General features: G+C 41.4%; 1 protein-coding gene across 1 annotated transcript; it reads left to right on the top strand.

The window, feature by feature from the left end:
* Positions 1-621: 621 nt before the first annotated feature.
* Positions 622-25,358, top strand: Foxg1 (forkhead box G1). The gene is given in 4 exon segments (XM_052738460.1): positions 622-1,009; positions 1,011-6,223; positions 6,686-6,759; positions 22,889-25,358. Coding segments are annotated over 2 exon segments (1,449 nt in total). The 5' UTR covers positions 622-712; the 3' UTR covers positions 2,163-6,223; positions 6,686-6,759; positions 22,889-25,358.
* The last annotated feature ends 332 nt before the right edge of the window (positions 25,359-25,690 follow it).

Genomic DNA, 25,690 nt, shown 5'->3' on the forward strand with positions numbered 1-25,690 from the left:
GCCAGCCAGACGCTCCCGCACGCCGCCGCCGCTGATTGGTGCAGCGGTAGGAAAGGTTAAACCAAAAATTTTTTTACAGCCCTAGTGTGCGCCTGTAGCTCGGAAAATTAATTGTGGCTATAGCCGCCTCGATCGCTGTCTCCCAGCCTCGCCGCGGCCGCTCCGGGACGCGCCCGCCCGCCGCCCGGCTCTCCCCCCCTTCGGGCTGCCGCTGCTGCTGCTGTGACTGCTGCGGCGCGAGGAGGAGGAGGAGGAGGCAGCGGGGGAGGGGGAGGCCGGGCGCGGAACGGAGCGGGGCGCTGCACCCCGGGCGGCGGGTTGCTTCTGCCTCTTGCTTTTTTTCTTTTCTCTCTCTCTCTCTCTCTCTCTCTCTCTCTCTCTCTCTCTCTCTCTCTCTCTCTCTCTCTCTCTCTCTCTCTCTCTCTCTCTCTCACATCTCTCTCTCTCTCTCATCTCTCGCTCTCTCTAATTCTTGAGGGGTGGTTGCAGCTTTTGCTACATGCCTTGCCAGCGCCGGAGCCTGCGGTCCAACTGCGCTGCTGCCGGAGCGCTCAGTGCCGCCGCCGCCGCCGCCGCCGCCGCCACCCGCTCCCCCCCCGCGCCCCGCTTCGAACCTACCGGCCGCCCGCCGCGCCGCTACCCGGCTACCGCGCCGCCGCTGCCGCTGCCGCCGCTGCCGCCGCCGCCGCCGCCGCCCCCCGACGCCTGGGTGATGCTGGACATGGGAGATAGGAAAGAGGTGAAAATGATTCCCAAGTCCTCGTTCAGCATCAACAGCCTGGTCCCCGAGGCCGTCCAGAACGACAACCACCACGCGAGCCACGGCCACCACAACAGCCACCACCCCCAGCACCACCACCACCATCACCACCACCACCACCCGCCGCCGCCCGCGCCCCAGCCGCCCCCGCCGCCCCAGCAGCAGCAGCAGCCGCCGCCGCCACCCCCGGCCCCGCAGCCCCCGCAGGCACGAGGAGCCCCGGCCGCCGACGACGACAAGGGCCCGCAAACCGCTTCTGCTCCCGCCACCCGCCGCCCTGGACGGGGCCAAGGCCGACGCGCTGGGAGCCAAAGGCGAGCCGGGCGGTGGGCCCGCCGAGCTGGCGCCCGTCGGGCCGGACGAGAAGGAGAAAGGCGCGGGTGCCGGGGGGGAGGAGAAGAAGGGGGCGGGCGAGGGCGGCAAGGACGGGGAGGGGGGCAAGGAGGGCGACAAGAAGAACGGCAAGTACGAGAAGCCGCCGTTCAGCTACAACGCGCTCATCATGATGGCCATCCGGCAGAGCCCGGAGAAGCGCCTGACGCTCAACGGCATCTACGAGTTCATCATGAAGAACTTCCCTTACTACCGCGAGAACAAGCAGGGCTGGCAGAACTCCATCCGCCACAACCTGTCCCTCAACAAGTGCTTCGTGAAGGTGCCCCGCCACTACGACGACCCGGGCAAGGGCAACTACTGGATGCTGGACCCGTCCAGCGACGACGTGTTCATCGGCGGCACGACCGGCAAGCTGCGGCGCCGCTCCACCACGTCTCGGGCCAAGCTGGCCTTCAAGCGCGGGGCTCGCCTCACCTCCACCGGCCTCACCTTCATGGACCGCGCCGGCTCCCTCTACTGGCCCATGTCGCCCTTCTTGTCCCTGCACCACCCCCGCGCCAGCAGCACTTTGAGTTACAACGGCACCACGTCGGCCTACCCCAGCCACCCCATGCCCTACAGCTCCGTGTTGACTCAGAACTCGCTGGGCAACAACCACTCCTTCTCCACCGCCAACGGGCTGAGCGTGGACCGGCTGGTCAACGGGGAGATCCCGTATGCCACTCACCACCTCACGGCCGCTGCGCTCGCCGCCTCGGTGCCCTGCGGCCTGTCGGTGCCCTGCTCCGGGACCTACTCCCTCAACCCCTGCTCCGTCAACCTGCTCGCGGGCCAGACAAGTTACTTTTTCCCCCACGTCCCGCACCCGTCAATGACTTCGCAGACCAGCACGTCCATGAGCGCCCGGGCCGCATCCTCCTCTACGTCGCCGCAGGCCCCCTCGACCCTGCCCTGTGAGTCCTTAAGACCCTCTTTGCCAAGTTTTACGACAGGACTGTCCGGGGGACTGTCTGATTATTTCACACATCAAAATCAGGGGTCTTCTTCCAACCCTTTAATACATTAACATCCCGGGGACCAGACTGTAAGTGAACGTTTTACACACATTTGCATTGTAAATGATAATTAAAAAAATAAGTCCAGGTATTTTTTATTAAGCCCCCCCCCCCCATTTCTGTACGTTTGTTCAGTCTTTAGGGTTGTTTACTATTCTAACAAGGTGTGGAGTGTCAGCGAGGTGCAATGTGGGAGAATACATTGTAGAATATAAGGTTTGGACGTCAAATTATAGTAGAATGTGTATCTAAATAGTGACTGCTTCGCCATTTCATTCAAACCTGACAAGCCTATCTCAAAAGGCTGCCAGATTTCCATGTGTGCAGTATTATAAGTTATCATGGAGCTATCTGGTGGACGCAGGCCTTGAGATCAACCTAAATTATGGAGAGAGTTTAAAAAAAATGTTAAACTGTAATTTGTATTTAAGAATTTGTAGTAAAGGTGCCCAAGAAATTATATTGGCCATTTATTGTTTTGTCCTTTTTCTTTAAAGAACTGTTTTTACCTTTTGTTTACTTTTAGACCAAAGATTGGATTTTAGCAAATGCACTTGGTATACTAAGTATTAAAACAAACAAACAAACGAAAAAGCAAAGTTGTTTAGTTGGCAACACTGCCCATTCAATTGAATCGGAAGGGGACAAAATTAAGGATTGCCTTCAGTTTGTGTTGTGTATATTTCGATGTATGTGGTCACTAACAGGTCACTTTTATTTTTTCTAAATGTAGTGAAATGTTAATGCCTATTGTACTTATAGGTAAACCTTGCAAATATGTAACCTGTGTTGCGCAAACGCCGCATCAATTTGAGTGATTGTTAATGTTGTCTTAAAAATTTCTTGATTGTGATGCTGTGGTCGTATGCCCGTGTTTGTCACTTACAAAAATGTTTACTATGAACACACAGAAATAAAAAAATAGGCTAAATTCATATAGATCTTGATATTTTTGTCTCTTTTATTAAGTAGAGCTAATTTGCCAGATACCATTCAATTTATAGGTAATTCGAAAGCTTTTTTCAGCCAAGTTGGAGTTTAAGCTGCTCCTTTAATTTCAACTGAGACCAAAACTGAGAATAGTATCCTTTTTTTCCCCTCTTTGTGAAACAATTTTACCAGGAGCAGGCTACTTAATTAATGCTAGCTTTAAATGAAATATAGGCTTTTCAGCTGATATCTTTGTTTTTGTAGATATACAGCAAAAAAGACATTCAATTTTATGTGTATAGCTGTTTATTTTGTGCTTATTTTAAATTCAGTTGATAGAATGCCCTTTATATATATATTGTTCCAGGTATCTTGTTCATAGAACTTGGCAAATTATAAATAAATATATGTATATAGTTAGAAGTGAATAATGAACACATTATATATGTGTGTATATATACACATATATACATATGTATACATATGTATATATGTGTATATATATCCCTTCAGTTCAGGTACAAGTTGCGCTATGAATGCTGCAAACATTTTTGTTAAATATTTGTATTTATACTTTCTAAGTCAGCATTTATTTTTGTGGCTGTTTACCCACAATGAACGAATTCTAATAAAGATGTGCTGAGTTGCAATGTAGAGCTTGCTGAAGTGATCACCTGTTGTAATGACTCACAGATGGATATTGATATTTAAATTTTTAATTACAACAATTTAAAATTCTAGTTACTCAGAGTAAAATACCCCATCTCCCCTCTCCATTTTTACAACACAGAGGTATTTGTTTGATTCTCTTTTCAATATATTTGTATAATTTAATTTACAGACATGTTTCTTTTGCTTAAATTGAATCATTTTTGCTTTAAGTGCAGTATGCATATATAAGAGATACATTGCATGTGTATATATATGCATATATATGAAACAAAATGAAAACTTTTTCAATTGTTTCAGACAGCCCACTTGCTATAATTCCAGAAAATAATTAGAAAACCCGAGTTAAAGGTTCAGTAATTAATTGGATCCTGTGGTGATTCTGTGGAAGACAAGTTGTTCATTTGTTACATCTGTATAGTCTGAAATGTGTTCTGCAGTAGTGCAATAAGCTGGCCACTTCTTACAATGGGCCCAGTGAAAAATAATCTGTCCCTAAGATGTTATCAGCAAACACTTAGAGAGTCGCTCAGGGAAGGGGTGGGGGTGACTAGTGGAGAAGCAGGTTAGCTAAAATTGATTTGAAAGTCAGAATAGCTGATGTTGGAAAATGGAGGTGGCTGGATTGTGAATGGAGAGAGGAAGAAAGGGAGGGAGGGAGGGAGGGAGGGAGAGAGAGAGAGAGAGAGAGAGAGAGAGAGAGAGAGAGAGAGAGAGAGAGATCTATCCCAGGAAATTTTGAAAAGCTGGAATCAAATTTAGAAGAGAGGGATAGGCAAAAATAGACTGAGATGACTAGTTGGAGTATCTCCTTTAGGGAGACAAGATTTTGTTTTCTTAATGTGAGAATAGATTCACCTTAGATATAAGTTTCTTGAAATCTAACAGTTGTTTAAAGTGAATCACAAAAGGAAAGTACCACAAATTACTGTTAAAAAAAAAAAAAAAGGAGAAGGCCAGTGTGGGCTTAGGCACAGGAAATCTTCATTGAGAGGCAAACTAGCTTGGAGAAAGGCCTACATTTAGGCTGGGGGAAAAGATGATGATTTATTGCTTGCTTCTGTTATGGGTTTTATGTATGGAATGACTATATACTATCACAGAGGAAATGCAGTATTGCAAAAGCTGAAAAGAAACTGAATTCACATAGTAAAGCTAAAAGATAGATACTGAAAGAAACATTTTTATGTGTATTTTCCCTCTGGCCAAAGTAAATTAACTATCTATACTTATTGGTAATTTTATGAAATGTTTATCTAGAAGATAGAGAAATACAATTTCAATGGCAACTTTTTGTACTTTCAAGTCTTTTTAAAGACTTCTTAAATTCATGGAACTAAGTATTGGAGTAGTGCTTTAGCACATGTCTAATTTACATATGTAGTGGATATGATCAGAAATTAGTTTATTAGGCTTCCTAGACATGAAAAAGAATATATGGAAAGAGAAGTTGGTAACGGCTTTCTGAAGCCCACTGTGTGAACACTTATTTCATTTATCCCGATCTAGCCTCCCCTCCCTCTTGATACCCTCTTTTAAAAACCACAATCTGGTATGTCATTGGTACATTTAGTTTTGCTTCAGACTGGTGGTTACAATGTTTTACTGTGTTGTCACCAACGGCTGCAGGTTACAGTTAGTTCATTCCAGACCAACATTGCTAAAACTTTTTGATGATTATTTTCTTTCAAACTTATAATTGCTTAAGATGAAATGGAGGCTGCCCTTTTTTGAAATTTTGGAAAAGAAAATGATCACAATTTAAACATTGAAACTACAAATGATAATATTATAGATTTAGTGTTTTACTTTAATTGACATAATTGAAAGTTAACACAATTGTTACTACATAAACACAGAAGAATGATAAAAATATAGCAGTGAAGGAGTTTCTTCATCTAGTTGCAAAATTGGAAATTGGGTAAATCTGAAACTGTTCAACATAAGTGTCCTTCTGGTCAAAGTACTCTTCCAGAGGCTTCTATGCCTGGAATCACAGCAAGGGCAGTGAGGGGGGAAAAATGTCTTGAAGTGTATTGATTATAATATGTATTCAAGTTGGTCCATATTTTACTCCAGTAGATGGGTTAAAGCAAATATATTAGAATTCTATATGAAAGTATGATATTTTTTTTACAACGTGTATTTTCTACTTTCTCACTGAGGAATTTGCATGCATTGAAATAATTTTAATTTTGATGAATTAGTTTTGTCAACAGCTAATGTAGTTGGTTGTTTTTGAGGCTGAAAGCCTGCTGGAGAGTGAGGTTAACAAAGGGTGAAGGTGATGATCACTAGAGCTTTTAGGGCTAGCTGAGACCCGGCTGCTGAGGTTGTGTAACTGTGCCTAGAGGGCGGGGTTCCTGTACGTTCCTACTTCAGCAGACAACCTGCCCCCAGCACCGCTCCAATTTCTGCCAGACAGATGGAAAGCTCCAAAGGAAAAATCTGCGCAGCCCTTCCAAGAAGCAGGGTAGGTGAACATTAAATTTTACATTTCCCTCGCATTCTGCTTCTACTCCAGGCCGGATCCTGGAGTTACAAAAAGAATAAGGGTCATCTAGATTCTCTTTCACAAAAATGTGCCCGAATTCTTCCTACCTGTAAGAGTTAAAAGACGTTAGAAATCTTCCAGTTAGCTAAAAAACTCCATTTTCGATTTTTTTTGCTTCCGATTTCCCGCTTTTTTTCTCACCCCAATTGTCCTGCCTTACCATTCCTCCACGAACCCCTCCCCCAACCACCAATAGTTAAAAATAAGCCATCTTTTAGCTCCTCAGTTGACCGTTTTCCTCACTCCATCGGTGGGTTCTTGGAGACCTTGTCCTGGGAAGGTAGGCCCAGGGGCTCTGGGCTGCGAATATATGACGTAGTGTTATGTTTTGTCTTCCTCCCTCCCGATTTGGTGCCCCCCACTCCCCCACCCCCATCCAAGGTTCTGCTTGATGTTGTCGGAAGGCTGTGGAGGCGAAGGACTTGAGAACCGTGAACACTCTCACCCAGCGATCGGTAAGTCAGAGTCCTCTTTGCCTCACTCGGTGGTGGTGGGTGGTTAGGCTGCTGTGGACCGACCCTTAGATCCAGACTCTTGTACGCTTAAGTGTTACTTTTTTTTTTTCTTCCTCACTTGGAAATTGTTCTTGGTGAGTGGATTCCAACAGCCATAGGTGGAAGAATGCATGATTTGTCCACGTGAGCAGAAATCATGGTGGATGCCTAGGTAAAAAGGATTTAGACATTTCAAAGGAGGAAGAAAAGAAGATAAGTGTATATGGAAAAGGCAACGGGAGACTGTAACAGGTTCAGAAGTTGTAAGGTTATTCGTTTAATGGAAATAGGATTTCTGAATGTCATAGCTGCTTCAGAGAACGAGGGAATTTAATGTTCAAACTAGGGATTATTTACCCTCGGCAACAAGATGAAGCTCTTTATAATCAGAAACATCTCTCTCTCTCTCTCTCTCTCTCTCTCTCTCTCTCTCTCTCTCTCTCTCTCTCTCTCTCTCTCTCTCTGTGTGTGTGTGTGTGTGTGTGTGTGTGTGTGTGTGTGTGTGTGTGTGTGTGTGATGCTGTCCTCGCTCCTATTTTCACACTGGCATTGCCGGTCTCACTCCAGTACGGCCCTCTCTCACCAGCTCCTTGGCCTAGGTCAAGCTAGGGTAGGCAGGACTAAGAGGATCTATCTGCTCCAGGTCGAGTTCAGCGCCGGTTTAAGGGCAGGAGACTTCTTGGTCTCTTGGAAAAACTAGGGAAATGAGCACCGTTCTGGGCTTGACTTTGTCCCTGCTGGGAATAGCTCAGTTCCCGGCTTTGGAAATCTCAGGCAAATAATTGATTTTTAATACACACTTAGGAGCCGGCGCTCTAGGCTCCAGAGTCTGGCTGTCCCAGGGTGGCTGCAAGCGCGCCAGACTCTGGCTGGCTCCTCCCGAAGCTCCCGAGAGGCCGGGCTGCGGTGTAGGCATGGCCTGCCCGGTGCCTCGGGGCTCCGATTGACTTTGGAGGGGGAGCAGGGGCGGGACTCCTAGTGGAGAGGCACGGGTCTGCCGGCGGCGTTGTGGTCTCAGGTTTGGGACTATCAGCAGAACGTGAACCGGTGCTGCAGAGCTAGCTGGGGCCGCTCGGCAGCTAGGCTTTTGGGTGTGGGTCCCCGCTCGGGTCCCCGCCGCCTGCCTGCCTGCCTAGGGAGCCGCGCTGCCGGCGAGCCGCAACGCGAGGGCGCTCTAGCCCAGCACACGGTCGCCGCGGGGGGGAACCGGCCTCCCGAGCCGAGGCCGCGTGCGTCCCAAACCTTTCCCTTCTTTCTTAGACTTCTTTGATCGCTCCCCGTCTCCCTAGAAGTTGTTAGTCTTTGTTTGCCAGGTGCGGTTTCAGATCTCAGCACTCACCCGGTGGTTGGTAAAAACTGATTTTACAATAGCTCTCTATCTCTTCTGTCTGGTTCTCCGTTTCTGCCCACGCCTCCGGGTGTTTTGGAAGGAGCCTCCGGGTGGGAATTTCCTGAACGCTAGGAGCAGCCTGGAGTTGGGGGAGACAAAAGCCGGGTTGGGGAGCAGATTCCCGCAGAAACGCGGAGATTTGCTAGGAATTACCTTCCTTTCGGAAGAACTGGACGGAAAAGATGAGGAGGGATGCGGAAGGATGCTTCCACCTGCACCTCCCACCTCCCTCTTCCAACAGTCATATTTAGTGGTTAAGCCTTCACACCGCTACATCCCGGCCCTTTAGCAAAACTTAAAATAGGCAGAAATTCCAAGACTGATCAGAGGAGTTACTTGAGATCATAACAGATAACGGAGAATTCTGTATGTGAAGCTGTCAGGAGAGACGATGGAATGCTCCACACCTCTCCCGGCCCTGTGGCCTACAGTGTTTAACCGTCTTTGGCATTGCGGGGAAAGCCGCACAGGAGGAAAGAGCCTGTAGCTTTTGGCGAGATTTGTAACTTCTGGTGGGTATGAAAGAGCATGTTCAATAACTACACGTTTGGATATTCATTTTCAGCTAGAGTTGCATTTTCCTATTTGCTAGCTTCTCGTGGTTGAAATAGCTTTCCTTCTTCCTCTTCGTGTCCTCTCACTGCTTCACTCTTTGTGTGCTTTAAGGAGCAATGGTATCTCCCTGCATAGGCGGATTTTGTTTATTTGCTTGTTTGTTTTAATTCCTTTGATTGAAGAGGAAGACTGAAAACTGTAATGGGGTTAGAGAGAATTGTGTCTCCGTTGGTTCTTTCATTTTCTCATGACTCTGAAATTTAATGACCTAATCATTGTTGTTTGAAGTTAAATTATCTGTTAAATTAGCCCTAAACAATAACTGATGATATTTTCCTTTTGGGTCTGGTTGCCCCTGAATTCTTGGCCATAGGTGGATATAACAGGAGTCAAGGAAAATTCTTGATTGTGCACTATTATAAAAATAATCAGACTCAAGGTTTATGTACGGCGATGTTAGAGACAAAAATTTTTTCAAGATTAATTGGGCTTTATAAATTGGAAATTCTTTTTAGAACATGTGCTTGAGAAAGCTAGACTTAAGCATGAATGTGAATGAGCATTTCTGTAGATATAAACACAATTCCCACTTACTGTCCAGAGACAAAAATCTGAAAGGGTTACATACCCCTGGCGGCTTATAATTTCTCACAAAAAAAAATTGACTGTAGGAAAACCTGCAATATTGTTTTAGATGTAAATTCTAGGAATCTGAAGTATAGCTATTTCTTTGAGTCTGACATATGTTCACTCTACATTTATGGTAAGAAACAATCTCAAAATAGTGCAGATTCCCCCCCCCCCCCCCCGCCCCTTTTTCTATAAAGCTTATGTAGGCTGAGGCTCAGGAGAGAGGATTTTCATGATATTGAGAGATCAACACCTTTCTCCTTTACTATAAGAGGTAGCTAAAGCATCTTTAAACCCAATAGTATCCAAGTATCTGAGAAAACTTTGAAAATAAGAAGTACTATTGTGTTTGTCCTATGAAAATGTTCTGAATGAATAATTAGATACTGGGATGAATGTTGAGAAATTCAGAGCAAGAATAAGGTGGTAATTTTATTATTTAATACTTTGATAATTTCTATAATTAATGTTGTGGTTTTAAAGGTTGGCAAAGCTTTCTTATATATAAAAAAAAAGTACTCTGCTGACCTTATCAAAAATATTCTGGGAATAATTAAGTAGAATCAGATAGAATTGACAGTAGGTATTGCTTGTTTCTTTATTTATCTGTTTTTTTTTTCCTGAGAATAAATACTGTTAATTAAACATGGTGAACTCTGATTGCAGGTTGGAAGACTAAAATCGATCGTTTCTGCATCAATAGTGTTATGTATTACTACATTGATTTGTGTTTATTTATGCAGAGGTTTCAGCTCTTTGCTTCCATATTTCAGCGTGTCCCTCTTTAATTTTATCACACATTACTTTTAACGAAAGAGTTTACTGTAGGAAGCGAAACACACGTAACCGGTCCATTTTTAAGTACACCTATAAAATATATGTCAGTTCTGGGAGTGTGAGCAGTTTACAAAATTGTTTATTCATACTTGACTGTTAGCAATTAGAAACCTGCTTCTGCTTAAAAACCTCATGCTGCTTAAAAGCTTCCATTCCTTTCTTCACACATTGTATTGATGTGTTTCGATAAGGTAGAAAACATGATTTGGTGATCTTAGGTTTAGTAGAACGAAGCTCATGAATAAGATATCATTTTCAATTGGCATGGCTGGGTTAGCCTTACAAAAATAAGCTTACCATGAGGTTTCAGCAGTGCTTTTTTATGAGAAATCAAGGAGGAATCATTTAAATATAGATATTGGACATGAATTTTAAAACAAGTGCTAACTCCTAAATATGCCAGGGATCCTTATGCAGAAGATACCATTATGAATCCTTATATATTAAATACGTGTACACATATATATTCTATTAGTGTGCATGTGTTATTACATCCTTTGAAGATAGCCATGCCCTTTACACTATTACAGCACATGGATAGTATGTACCAGAATTCATCTCAAAACAAAATAGGAAAACTTGACTCAGTGTGTTCGTTATAAGTACAAGGCAGGAGGAGGAGTTGAGATGCACCCATGTTTGTGGTCCCCTGTAGCCATTCCAAAACACTGAAAAGTTTTGCTTGAAAATTAAAAAAACAAAAACAAAAAGTGGCCTACCTTATTGAGGGCTATTTAATATTTAATCTGCAGGACTTTTCTCAGTATGGAGGACCAGTCCTTCCTCCTTAACAGTTGGGGTACAACTACTAAAAGCATACACGGATTTTATTTTTCTTATTCATTTGCTATAACCAACATCCCTCCTAGTGAATGCAAGGTATACAGAAAACAAATGTATTCCAAATCATTTTTGAGATCAAAGGGACCTTGGGAGATGGAAAGGGAATTCCTTTTTCCTCAGTAGTTGTCCATGGAACAGAGAGGGACCACAGGCAGAAAGAAGGTGGGCCATCCTAGGATCTAAAGTTTTGCAGAAGGTTGAAAGGGAAAGAGAGCAGGGAGGGAGGGCTGCCTTTGTTTGTTTCCTTTTCCTGTTCCTTGTCAAGTCTTTGAAGCTAGGTAGTGGTGTGGCTGTAGTAGAAGCTAGCGCTCTAAGCTTTCCAAGGAGGTTGAGATTCCTGAGTCTCCTGTGTTGAGCAGGCCTTACCAGCCAAGGCACTCCTCAGCAACCCCTCCCCTAGTCTTTCACGCAGGCACCAGCTAGTCCTCACGTGCGTGGTGTAGTGGACAGTGTTGACTTGAATTGCTCTCTGGATGCAAGCCTTTCCTGTGAATGAACCCGAAAACACTCGACAGGTCGTGAATAATCGTTTTAATGAGTGTGCAAAGTGTGCGACGGGGTGCACCGAGTTGTCGGGTTAAACAAACAACTTGTACTCTGACCAAATCGGATTGTTAAAGTGCAAAGTGATGTCAGTAGCATTCCCACTGCCTTTCGGAAATCCACAGATCTGACACGCAGGAGTCCAATTTTCCCCATTAAAGAAAAATAACAATATTTTTCAACCGCGTGTGATCTTCTTTAATATTAACCAGAGCCAAACAAAACCTCATTTGAGAATCACAGTCTTTTCTAACTGAAAAAAACAAAACAAAACAAAAAGGAGATACAAAGGGAGAAATAATGGCACATCAGGAATTCTGGGGGGAGAACTGGTGCTTCATATTTCGCACGTCTGTGGTGATCAGTAGCGTAGAAACTCTTCCTTCTGTTGCCTATACCCAAACAACTGGGATGGTAGTTTATTCCCATACTAATATTGAGTCTGTACACCTGTGAGGGCTTTTCTGTTGGAAAATTAACTAATATTTAATGTCCGAATGTTAATCAGTGTGAAGGAGTGTCAATCCCACATCTTATGTTTGGGGGAAAGTAATAAAAAGGAATGCTAATGGGTCCCATCTAGAACGACAAAGACTAGGGGTTCTCAAGAATCACACTCCAGTCAAAAACAGTTTTGTTTCTCTCCAGTTCTTGAAAAGTTCCACTTAAAATTGCCTTCATGGACTCCCTTGTTCCTTTTATCTTCTTTCATAATTTAGAATATTAAATAAGAGAGTAAGCTTCAAGATGTTTATGAGAAGCAGAGTCCTTGGCACCTTCCTTCTAAAAAGTTCACAGAGCAGAGAAATGTATAAGGTGTTTCTTTCCCTTGCCAGTACCTTGGATATATTCAGATGTCATATCTAATTTCTCTTCTCCATGATGTTGTAGGGAGATGAGGTTTTTGATATTTGTATTGGATTCGATGTTATGCTTTTCTCTGTTGACGATGGCAAGCATGTCATAGCTCACAGTCTGTACAGTTATCAGTTCTTAACATTTCAATAAGTATGTAGAAATGAAATGTGAAAAGTACAGTAGTAAGAAGACATAAATATGGAAGCTCAGGTTTGTTCACTTAACCCCTAAGTTGTTAGTCACATATCTATATGTCTGTTTTTCTGACCATCCATGTCACATATGTTTATTTATAGCTAATAGCAACTGTGTGAACTACTTGACCTAAAACAAAGTAAGCAGTTCTTAGCTAAGTCACTATACTTTTGTTATTATAGTTACTAGTTTTTACACATATGTGTCAATTTAGCCTCACCTGGATAAAATAAAGATACTGTAATGTTGCTTCTATATATTTTTTTCAAAAGATAAACAAGAGTTTGGCGATTTTGCCTTGTACATAGTAAACTTCTGTACCAGACTACCAATTCAGAATATCCTTGTTTTTAAATGAAATTTAACAAAAATCGACAATATTTGGACTGTGTGCTGACATACTGAAATAATTTTAGGAGCCACTGAAAGAATGCATCCATTTTGGTTTTAGATGTACAAACAGCAAAGTTAGAGGGTGCGTCTGTTTTTATGTGTATATATGTGGTTAAAGAACTATACTATCAAAACATTCATTATATTTGAAAGAGCAGGAGCTTGTTGTAGAGAGAACTGCAATGCTGAGTTTATGTTCCAGAATGTGTCTGAGAGGGATGAAGTCATCTCCTTGTCTTACATGATGCTTCCTTTTCAGAAAGCCTCATAAGAAGAGCAAAGAGATGAAAAGGGCCGATTTGGAGGCGAGAGATCTTATATGCTAGGATGGTCCTGAGCACAGAGATGCCATGTGAAAAATCTGATGACATGAGGGTCATTCATGGGAATCTTTGTTCTCTGATTAATTTTTTTCTTAAAAAAAAAAAAACAAGTCTAGCAATCAGATCACAGATGAATTTAGGGGAGAGAGAGTGGTTGGGTGGGTGACTAAAAAATATCAGTTATCATATTCTTAATTCCCAAGTCCTACTTATTTCACAGCTGCAAAATTTAGTATCCAAAATTGAGATTATCTTCCTTCCAAATCCTACATCAGTATGAATCATCCCTGATCATTTATAGTTTTTGGCTTATTTACTCGTTTTCAGCTTTAAATTACCAATAAACCAATTAATCTGACTAATCTTCCTAAACTTCTAGTGAATAGTATAATAGCTACAACAACAACAAAAATAACAAAACTGCAACAATAACGCTAAATAAACTATTAATAACAACAATGTAAGTAACAGTAGCAGAAATAACCTTAAAATATTTTTAAGGCCAACAGGAAGAAAACAGAACCTATTTTAGACTGCAATTTGAGTTTCATGGCTGCAGTTGGACATTCCTCCAATTTCATGTTTTACTGGTTAACTGAATGATTCCTGTTCTGCTATGCTCAGGTTTCTGAAGGACTCCCTTGGTCTACTATAGTAGAGCCTTGTAAATGTCACTGAGTACTTTAGTATTCATGCTCGATCGGGGGCTATAGGCATGTCCTCCTGAAGATGTCATTCTTAAAGCAGTCAGTGAAGGAGGGAAACTGGAACAGAGGTAGACATGTAAAGGGTTCTTGATTAGAGAACTGGGGTACCTGCTGCCTACATTGCTTCTGCTTTGTAGGCAACTCACCATATTAAAAACAAAAAGCTAAGTTGAGAATGGCGGGTTTTGAGTTTCCAGTGAATCTAGGAGCAGGCAGATGTAAAGACAGTGTAGCTAAGGAAGTAGATTTAGTTAGTGGTGGTGGTCTTCAGTGGTGGTAGTTTAGCTAGGACAGCAAACCCCATTTCTTCAGGTACAAGAGATGCTTCTATGAAGTGCATACATGCTAGGTGAGCAAATGGCTACTAGGTACTGGGTCTAGATGGGAAGTCTGTCAGTAGGTCTCTACTTGTAGTACTCTAACATCTTCTCAGTCCAGCATTCTACTGAACACCTAGCCCCAGTTTCACCCCCCACAAAAAGGACAATGAAATAAAATGAAAAGGATTAAAAGGTATGGAGTTAGACTTAATGTTTATCAGGCAGATGTTAGCCCTGAAGCAGGTGCTTTGCTTTGTAACTGCCTCCTTTTGTGAGGAAGATAGAGAAGCTGGTTAGGGAAGGAAGGGCAGTTGTAGGACAGGAGAAAAGAGACTAAGGTAGAAATTCCTTGTCAGTTCAGCACCTATGGCCACGTGAAGAGAGACCTTAGCAACAGGGTGGTTTGGGATAAGGGGAGGGTAACCTTACTGCACTGATGTGGCCCTGGACATGTACAAGAAAGCAGAACATGGACTCTTGAAAAGGTCAGAAACAAAGACATAAATATCAGTAGCCAGTCTGAGCTCTGGAAACTTTTTTTTTGGTGTGGGATATTTCCTTCAAACTCAAATGTACCCCAATCCACAAAAGAAACATTAACAGAAGGAAGCAAGAGAGGGGAAAGGCACAACTTCCATTTCTTTTTATGGGAAGGAGCCTGAGCACCTTTTAAAATTTCCTTCTAGCCTTTTCATTTTAATGGAAACACTTCCAGTTTGTAAGAACATTATTTCTTTAGAGATCAGCAAATGAAGAGAAGCTTTCATGTCGGAGGATACATTCCCTGAAGAGATGCTCAGGTCTCACCCACCTTCACAAGTTTGCAGTGGGAGGTAGCTCTGTTGATCTACCCTTCAGTGGCACCTCAGAATTTTTCCATGCTTGGAGTTCAATAGCGCCCACTAAGTTCACCCCAATTCTTCTCTAAGTGTACTTCTGCAAAACTTAAAATAAAAAAAGAACGTCCCATATTCAACTTAATTATAATCAAAATGATGTTTGAAGGAAGATATTCTGTTATCGTGATTCTTGCTTGAATTGTTTCTTTTATTAAGAAACATACTACCATTTGTTTCAGTGAGAAAATTAAGGGAAGTCAGCATCACAGAAAACTTGGCTCTCAATTCTGTTACATGCACTCCCTAAATATGGCTTTGGGGGAATTTATTTTCTAATACTTTGTATTTTATATGACTAAGGCCTTCAGAACCAACACAGATAAGAGCAATCAAGAGAAATTACATTTAGTGATTCTGTAGTGATATTTGATGTCAATAAAAACTGAAAGCAATTATTTCACAGAGGTAACAGCTGTGCAGAAACTCTTGCGCCTGTAAAGTTTAAAAGCCCATTTAATTAAATAAATAATTTCTATAGCCTAATATTTGAATACATCTTTAGCCAACAGAAACCATATATTTATATGCTTATTCATGTACTACATGTATGTCAAACCAAATGTATTAAGTATTGCTAGTTCTATGAAAATTAAAAGTCAAACAAATATTAGCATTGCTTTTTTAGTACCAGTAATTGAGATTTACTTGAAATCTGCAAATACTGAAGAAAATCATTGAAGATGCTTCTTTATATTGTGAGCAAAAATAGATTTTCTTTCCATATTGGGATATAGAGTAGTGAGGAATTAGAGCTGAGTTTCCTGGAATGAAGATTCTCTTTTAGCAGTAAACCAATACATACAAATTACTTCCATTATCCACATATATTACATGAAAGAAACAAATGTTTTCACAAGCAGAAGTATGCCCATATCAAAAAGAACGAGTTGTTTCAAATGATGCTAACAGTTTTTCCCAACACAGAATTTTTCAAGGAAGATTGCAACCAGATCAGTTGAACTAGTGGTAAAAGAAGACAATTGGGTTATGCTGTGGGGATCTGGTGGACTCAGGCTGACTTTGTGAAGAACGAACAGCTTTACTCTGAGTAAGGTTGAACAAATCTCTTTCACTCTTGAAGATGACTGTTTCTCAGGGGTGTCTATGTGCAAACATCTTAGTTACTGCTACCTAGAGTAGACTAGGAAAGATTTTCATGACACAAGAGTATGTGGAAACATCCATCTATTCTCACATGTTTATTGTGTTTTATGCACATTTCTGAAACATACTTTTCATTTGGCTGTAGCTTGCAAACCTGGCTTCACAGCCGGCAGATAGCTTTCAGAAGTGTGGTTCCGTGTATCAGTGCAGTTAAAGACAAAAGGATGGCCAGGAAAACCCAACTTATAACCCTATCAATGGAATTATCATTGGCAGACAGAATAAAGGAAAAGGGTAGCTCCAAAATAGGGTCGTGGGGAGACAGTAATTTTCTTTAGGTGAGTTCTGGAAAGATGCAAATACTGTTTAGGCGTTGGTATTAATCGCGCAGCTTACATACGAATGTGCCGGAAATCATGCTCTGTGCAAATGAAAATGAAGGAATTTTATGCATATTCTAATTCTCCCTCTTTGGCTGCTATTTTGGAGGAAAAGACTTCTTTTGCTGATGGTGGGACTTTTTTGTTCTGCACAGGAAATGTGTAAATGAACACATCCCCCCACACACCATTTTTCCTTTCCATTTCCCTCCTCCACTCCCCCCTCCCTTTGTCAACAACCACGCATAGTTAGGGTACACAGTTCAGCCTCTGATGCCCGGCTCCTTCCCATTTCCAGGATGGGAGGGAGCAGGTTCATAGTCAGGGTCCTGATTTAGGGCTTCTCTAGGTCCAGAGGCCTTTGGGAGTGAGAGTAAAGTTTCTGTGGCTCGGAGGTAGAGGGTCAGGAGGCTCAACTTTGTCTGGACTCGGCCCGCTTTAGACCTACCAGAGCTTAGAAGTGATCTTATAAACAATGAGGTAGGGATGTCCTGACCATCAGCTTCTATCAAGAAGAAACACTCCTCCCCAGGCCTTTGGGAACAAACGAGGACTAGGAAGGGTGGTGAATTTGCATTATACTGAGACTAGCAATATAATTAAAAGCGCGCGCGCGCGCACACACACACACACACACACACACACACACACACACACACACACATATTTACTTTCTACTTCCATTTTGATAAGCCCGTGTTCTAATGGCTCTTGAGGTTTCTCTGGCGGACTTTGTGCTAACTCCTGAGCTGGGCTAGGGAAGGGCGTGTGGAGACCTCGCAGGCAGGAGAAAGAGGATAGCGGAGAGGAAACGGGGGTGCTCCCTCCATCCCCTCCTGCGCTGAGGCAGGCTTTTCAGAACTAATTCGGGGTAGGGCGGGGCGAGGGAAGATGCCAACAGACTTGAGTTTCTCCGTTTTCACTCTCTGGATAACAAAATCTTGGAAACAATCTTGTTCTTCCCAGCGTAGATTTAAAAGCCTGGCGCGGCCCCGAGCCCGCGCGCTGCTGCGCTCCACCGTGCTTCGGGAAGGAGGGCGCGGACTCCATTGCCAGGGCCGGGCCTCTGCGCTCCCCTCGCGGCAGCTGGGATGCACCCGGACCGGTTGGCGCTGTGCTGTCCCAGGTCCCTCGGGCCTGGCCCAACCAACCTCTAGTCCCCGCTCCCCGAGCTCGGACGCAGCTCGCCAAGCCAGCGCGGCGCTGTCTGCGAAGGAAGTGCCAGGGGGATGCTCCAGCGCTCGCCCGGCTCGGCACAGGGGAGCCGCTGGGTAGCCCTGGGTAGCCCGCAGCAGTCAGTCGGGTGCAGGCCTGCCGCGGCGCCCCGGACCTGGGCCCTCTTCAACTGTCGCCGAGCGGGTCCCCACCTCCTCCGCAGGCCCTCACCCGACCCTCAGCCAGCGCCTTCCCAGGCCTAGGGGGTCGCTCCCGGCTCTCCTCTCAGGCCAGTCACGTGGTTGAAGGATGGCTCCGACGCCGGAGAGCGTCTTCTTCCTGGCTGGGGATGTCATAACCTTTCCTCTTCAGTTCTCTTTATTTTCGTTTCTCTTTAAATGCCTTCACTTCTTGAATTTGGGAGCGGAAAAAGCTAAAAGCTGAAAGAAAAGGCCCAATGAAAAGGAAATCATTTCTGGTTTTTCAGATCTTTTTCACTTGCCCCCTTTCTGCACCGTTGGCACAGATTCACACCAGCAACTAGGGTTTGGACCTCTCCCTCCAGGGCCTAGACCAGTGTCTTCACTTAGCAGTTGCGCAGTAAATGGCACCGTGGCTGGATAAAGGATGGCTTCCTTAGACTTGGATGCCCTCAGATCAGCTGACTTTGGCATAGGGTATTTTTTTTCCTTCTACTGGGCTGAAAGGCAAATAAACACGTATGTTTTACATTGGTGTTATTTATCTAGCTATGCCCCCTCCCACCCAGTGTGTGTGTGGGTAAAGTTGTAGAAATATTTTTTTTGTGGTCTTATTCATATACATGAGGTAAAATGCTGTGACTTTCAGAATGTAGGAGTTAATCTTAAGGCTTTTCCCTTTACATTTCTATTGTCTTTTAAAAACAACTTTACCTCTTTAAGAAGGAAGAGCTTACAAAAATGAAGTTAATCTCTTGTAGGAACTACAAGATTTCTCACGTTCTCCTGCTGCCTTATTTTAATTGAACACTTTTTAAACTGATTCACCGCTTTGTTGTGTCTTCTGCACCGTTCAACAATTCTTATCCTTTATAACAACTTTTATTTTTTGAATGTCATAAACATTTTTTTTTATAATCAGGCAAGCCATTTTAGGTTTGTGAGACTGAATTCACGCAGTCTGTATTTATTGAATACATATTCTACTGAGTACCAGTTGTGTATTCCAAGCACTAGTCCCTAGAGAATTTTATGCCCCACTCTCATTGATTGTAAAATAGTGAAATTATATAACCAATGAGCTAATAACCATGAAACTAATTTGAAAGGTTATAATTGCTAATCAAATGTAAAGCATATTTATTAGCATCATTATTAAAAGGTGCCAGAGGGATACAGATAAAACCTGTTCCTATCCTCTGGGAACTTACAATCTAGTTGGGCATAAATAATGAAATGTAAATTGATAGAAATAGCTACTAAGCCATGTTCAGTGTCTGGCATATTGAAGACAGTCAGAAAATGATTGCCTCACATTAATTTGTAGTCATGCCATTCTTTTAAGAGAAATATGATATTGTCCATAAAGGAAGGATTAATTAAGAAAACTTTCATGGGGAAAATGAAATTGTCTTTCATAAACCACTTGTGAAATTGGGAGCATACAAGCAGTTTGTGTGTGAGGGATAAAGATGGTATTAAGTAGAAGATATCAAAAACGCCTGAGGAAAGTGTGGGAAACCTTACAAGACCGTTGCAATTGATACATTTTTATAAAACTTAAACAATTATGTGTATGTGTGGGAGGGGTATGTGCATGTGACTGGAAGTGTCTGAGGAAGCCAGAGGCATCAGATCCCTCAGAAGTTGGGGTTAGACGCAGCTGCAAGCCACCTACAAATAACAGGAGTGCTGAGAACTGAACATGGGTTCTCTGGAAGAGCAGCATTTGCTCTTAACTGGTAGGCTATCTCTTAGATCCCTTGCTACTTACTTGGAAATCATTCTAGTTAAATATTGAATGCAGAGAAAATGTAAGAATAAGAAAAGATTCGGGTGAAATTCTGAAACAAGATGTTGCTAGAAAAGGATTATCATTACAATAACCTCTGAGCCTCTTACTCCGGTTTGTATATAATGAAAATTACACTGAAATGATAAACTCAACCATAAGCCTTGAATACATGGAGAGAGCTGTACACCCTAGAGTCACTATTACATACCCACTTACTCTTCATTACCGTGGTGATGGAGATGATAGGTATTGATGAGTGGTGATAAATCTTGAGATATTGCCATCACCATCGATGCTCAAGATGTATTTTATATTTAGCATTTATATCCACACTTATTTGAAGTGTTTTTCAACTGTAAATGAGTGGCCCTTCTACTGTATCTACCTTCTCCAGTTATCTTGGTTTTGCCTATAGAAAATTTTAATTATAGCACTACTGGGGTCCACCATTGGCATCTTGTAGGTAGAGTTGTGGGATGCTACTAAGTACTCTAGGATTCATAGCTTAGTCCGCTACAGCCTCAAATTCTCCTATCCAGCTTGTCAGTGGAACCCAGGTTAAATAATCTTCAGGCATGAGAATACTTTGGACAGCTACACCATGAGTCCTTGGATCTAAATTTTACTATAGTAACATTTTCAATTGAAAAAAAATACTAAGAAAAATTTATTTGAAGAAGGCAACATCTTTGACTTGCCCTGAGGCCTTCCAGGGGGAAACTCAGAAAGAAATCTGCTTGGATTTTCTCCTTTTTATAACAGCAGAGGTAGAAATCATCTTTAGGGACTTGTCATCGGAATGCTATTTGTTAAATTAATAAAATGTGTCTTTGGAGTTGCTTAGCAACTTATGGAAAGCTTTTTAAAAAGTTCATTTGTTTGTTTAAAACCAGGATATGTTGCATATTATTAGCCACATTACATAAATCAACAAAGAAATGTACACCAAAAATGGAAGAAGATGTTTTAGCACATTTTCTGCATGCCGTGTCTGGCAATTGAAACACCCAATTGTCTGGTAGATTTGCATCAAGTGCCCCACAAACATCATTTATGTATAGAGCTTCAGTGTACTGTTGAGGCTATTAAGAAAACCAAAGGGGAAAACTTAAACAGCTTTGTCATAAAATATTTGTTTGTCTTAACCTTTCTTCTTCAGAAATCTTATCTGCCAAGTACTTTTATCAGATACTAATTACACTCTTTCTGAGAAGAGTTTCTCCAGCACCTTTCAGTGTTTGCACTCTTTAATCATCCCTCATTGCGTCTACCTAATCTATATCTTTTTCACATTGCCAGGGCTCATTAACAGTTTTAAAAGCCAATCTTGGGCATTGTCACTGCTTGTAATCTAAATGAAAATATCGCCACTGACATTTTATTTCTAAAACTTAGCAGACCCTTTAAAAATTTCCATTTACTTATTATTGAAACATGAACTCTCAAGCATGGAACTTTCAGGACAAGTGAGATGTGTCTGAAACTCTTGAATCACCTTTTCTAAAAGTTATTTTTGTAAATTGCTGTAACAGTGGCTCATCAGTCACTTTGAAAGGAAGTGATCCTTGATTAACTGTTGGCTGATACCATGCTCCACAGATGTGTAGCAGGAGTACAGGTGCGACCTATAAAACAAGAAAGGTAATTCTCAGGATCTAAGATTTTTTTTTTTCATATTGAAAAATGAAAAAGAACTTGTATGGGTCTTCATCTTTGTGTATTAATCCGTATAATTGTTACAGACAAAACAAACTAAATACTCCGGTGAAATAATGACCTATAAATACAGCATTTCCAGTAACTTTAAAGCAAGACAGTAAGTTTGGTGTACTCCAGTTTCCTTTTTGATTTTCTAGTTTTAGAAAATCACAGTCATAATTTCAGTTACATAACTGATTTAGAATCTGGTTATAATAAGTTCTTAGGACTTAGAGGTCAAATCCTTTTTTCTCAGAATTTGACTACATAGGGCTAATGAGATGATCTCTGAGATGAACACTTCTTGCATTGTTATAATCAAGCTTGAGCTTATTTCTTGAGGTTTATTGTTATTTTATGAGTGCTAGGAAACTATTAATGGCCTATTGTTTACTTTTTAATATATGCACTACTAAGTTTTGGTGTTTTCTTTTTTTTAAAACTCACTAACTAAAAGTTGTCTAAATGTGTGTCATTTGGACTGGTATCACAATCTGTAGGTAGTAGTGGATATATAAGTAAGTTTTTATTCCTTGACTTTCCCGCATTCATTCATTCTACCAGATAGTAATTACCTCTCACTTAGAATATTTCTTAAGTTTTTTCTTTTGGAATGTACACACACACACACACACACACACACACACACACACACACACACACTCATTTTTATTTCTTCTGGTTTCTCTCTATGAATATGGTTCAATTTGTTACTAAGGATCAGAAAGTGGAAAAAAAATCACATGATACTATATGCCAGCTGATGAGTTTGGTTTGCTGACACTTGATCATTTACAGTAGAATAGTTGAATTTTTAGGACCTGTAGCACATTTCATCAAGAATTATTCTCTCACTGTTTCTCAGGGTAGCTACATTATATTTTACAAATTCTGTTTCATTCATAGAAATAATTTAATTGATAAGCAATGAGGAAAATTCACTAAAATGTGGAAAAATAAATAAATCCCCAGAACAATAGGGGCGATTCCTTGTGTGTAATTAAACATAAGAAAACTTAATCTTTGTGTTTAATGATTAAATACATTAAAAGGGATTTAGTCATCAGATTTAGAGAGTAAGGTTTCTTATGTTTGTTAAGCATAATGTAACAACAAAGTTCAATGGGAAATTAATATTTTCCAAATACAGTATTACTATACCTTTAAAACCATTTTTGCTTGTGTAATCTTGTTTTTATTAAGAAACTTTGCTTTTTCTGTACTGATCGTCTGTTTTCTTGTTCTTCCTATGCTATTATTTTCAGAACTTGGTACAAGGAAGGCTGGCGTGATCATTCACTTCACATCAGAGGATGTCTAACCGCCAGTGTGCTGACACCAAGCAGAAATTTCCACGTTTAAAACAGCACTCCCTGCACTCATCATATGTCCCTGGAGAGATTGCTTCATCGTTTTTCAGACCAAAAGAAAAAAAAAAAAGAAAAATTGATCCCTTTCAGTATCCTCCAGTTTCAGAAGGACTAGATAAAACTTTATGTGCATTCAGATCTCTTCCATGCCTGAATTCCTGGTCATCTTCATATCTTCTATTTCCATAAATAAAGATAAAATAGTAATAAATGAATAAAGTTGTTTTGGTCTCAGCGAATCAATTGAGGCTTGGCTTAACCAGTCCAAGCCTGGAAAACTGCAATGGACAAATTCATCTGATCGGTGTGTTTGCTGCCCCTTGACAATACAGGTTTTGTGTGTGGGTCAATACTTCTCTTGGTATTTGTCTAGTTGGAAAAGAGAACAAAAGTACTGCAGTTCTGGGCTTTGTGCTTGTAGGACACACACCTGAAAACTTAGCTCTGTCACTCATGGTGAGCCCAGGGCACAGCACTATTTCCTTATGCTGCATGCAAGCTTATGTGTTTTCTGGGCCTCTCCTCTTTCCAGACCAGCAGTTCTTGCTTGAGATAGGACTTGTACAATTATGAAACAACTCTTCTCATAGAAGGGATTTGTAGAGCTTTATTCTAGCAATCAAGATGTATGTGATTAAATGATTGACTAGGGCTGGGGATGTAAGGTAGTGCCAGACTGTGTCCCTAAAAGTGAGTATGGCCCTAGGTTCAGTCCTTGGTACCTATGATTAACCCAAGGGCCTATCCTAAGTGGGAGGAAACAGCTGCTATTAGTTATGCTAATATGTGAGATATTTTAGTGTGCTTTACATTACCCTGAAATTAATTTTAAATTTTGAGACTCTATATTTCTGGCTGGCCTAGAACTCACTAAATAGTCACTGCCTCCCCAGTGCTGGAATTAAAGGCATGTAGCATCACACTTGGTGATTTTTTTAAGTTCTTATGGCTTTATATAGAGAGGTATCATCAAGAAATCTAAATAAAAACCCACAAGATGAGACTTTCTTTTTATTGCTGAAATTCAACATCAACACAGCACAAACGTGCAAAGCTGTCTTTGGAGAACAGGTTAATTTTTCAGCTACAACATTTGAGTTAGGTTAATTGGAGGCATTAGCATACCCACCAAGGAAATAGTAGCCACAGAAGTAGATCAATGAAAAGCAGAAGACATACAGAATAAGTTATCTGAGCATGCCTCCGAGATGAAGGAGGGTCTTCATTTTGTTAGACTCCAGTCCCAATGATAATCCTAGTTGGACTGTGAATCAATATCGGGTGATTTAAATTTGCTGCTAATAACTGTTCAAATCACAAATGATACATACATTCAGAACTCATGTTTTCCAAGCGATATTCTTGATTACATGGCTTTCAATGTAGTTCCACTCAGAAAATACACTAACCACAGAAATGAATATAGTAGCAGCTACTACTAAGTGAGTCATGTTCCATGCTTTCAGTGAAGTTTGTTCACTGAAGTTGTTTGTCATAAATGAACGTTTTCATTTCTAAGTCAAAATATTTCTTGACTATAGTAAAATAACTTCTTTACTATGTCTCTATATTTGATGTGGGTGGGGGATAAAACTTTGGTATGCCCATCAAAGTCACTGTAAAGTTTCCAGTGTGACAGGCTGATCCAAAATTGTACCTGTCACGTCCAGTCACTGCTGTCCACCTTTGATAGAAAACATTCACAATCGCATGCTTCTATGTGTGAAGGAGAGTACTTGAAGTAAATTATCAGTCTGCAAATAATAATTTGATGGGACCAAATATTTCCTGTAATGCAATATTGTGCATTTAAAATATGAGCATGAAGGGAAGGCCACTTAAATGCTGGATTTGCTGTTCAGTAGCTTACTAGCTGTGAGATCACCTTAAGTATACACATCAACTTCATCTGTAAATGAGGTTATTGTGTTAAAATTGTCATATAGGAAATTAAATTATGTAAATGGCACAAACTACCTAGCAGTATGCACAATGTATACTAGGATATACAATTTAAACCGACTATGAGATACCGTTTCACCTCAGTTAAACAGTCTTCTATTAAAAGGCATAACATAAATTCTAGTAAGGAGTCAGAGAAAGGAGAACTTTTGCTGTTGGTGGAGATGAAAACAAGTACAGCAGGGGAATTCCAGAGGGAAACTAGACATAGAGCTGTCATATTATCCTCAAATCTTATTACTGGTAGATATCTAAAGGAGTTGAGGCCAGTGAGTGTGTTAATATGTGAGTATCTGTACTCACATATTCATGGCAACATTATGATACCCAATATTTGGTACAAGACTAGGAAGTCATTGGTGAATGAGTGATGAAGATAATGTGGTATAAACACACACACACACACACACACAAAACCCATATGAATATATTTGCTGTACACAATGAAAATTCTGTTTACAGTATTATGGCTAGAACTGGAAGATGTTAAGTCAAATGCCAGGCCCTAAAGGATAAATTCTGCATTTTCTCACTTATATGTGGAAACTAAAAAGTTGATCTCATGAAAGTAGACCATTGGCTGGCAGAGGCTGGTAAGAGTGTGGGCAGGAAATGAGGAGAGGATGTGTTCATGGAGACTATTGGACTGGAGAACAATTTCTAATATTCTATAGCACCACAGTGTAATGTGATTATCAACAATTAATTAATAAAATCCTTTGAAAGAACTAGTAG

This window comes from Peromyscus californicus, unplaced genomic scaffold, assembly GCF_007827085.1.
Source record: "Peromyscus californicus insignis strain IS unplaced genomic scaffold, ASM782708v3 Scaffold_15__1_contigs__length_86483966, whole genome shotgun sequence".
NCBI classification, from domain to species: domain Eukaryota; kingdom Metazoa; phylum Chordata; class Mammalia; order Rodentia; family Cricetidae; genus Peromyscus; species Peromyscus californicus.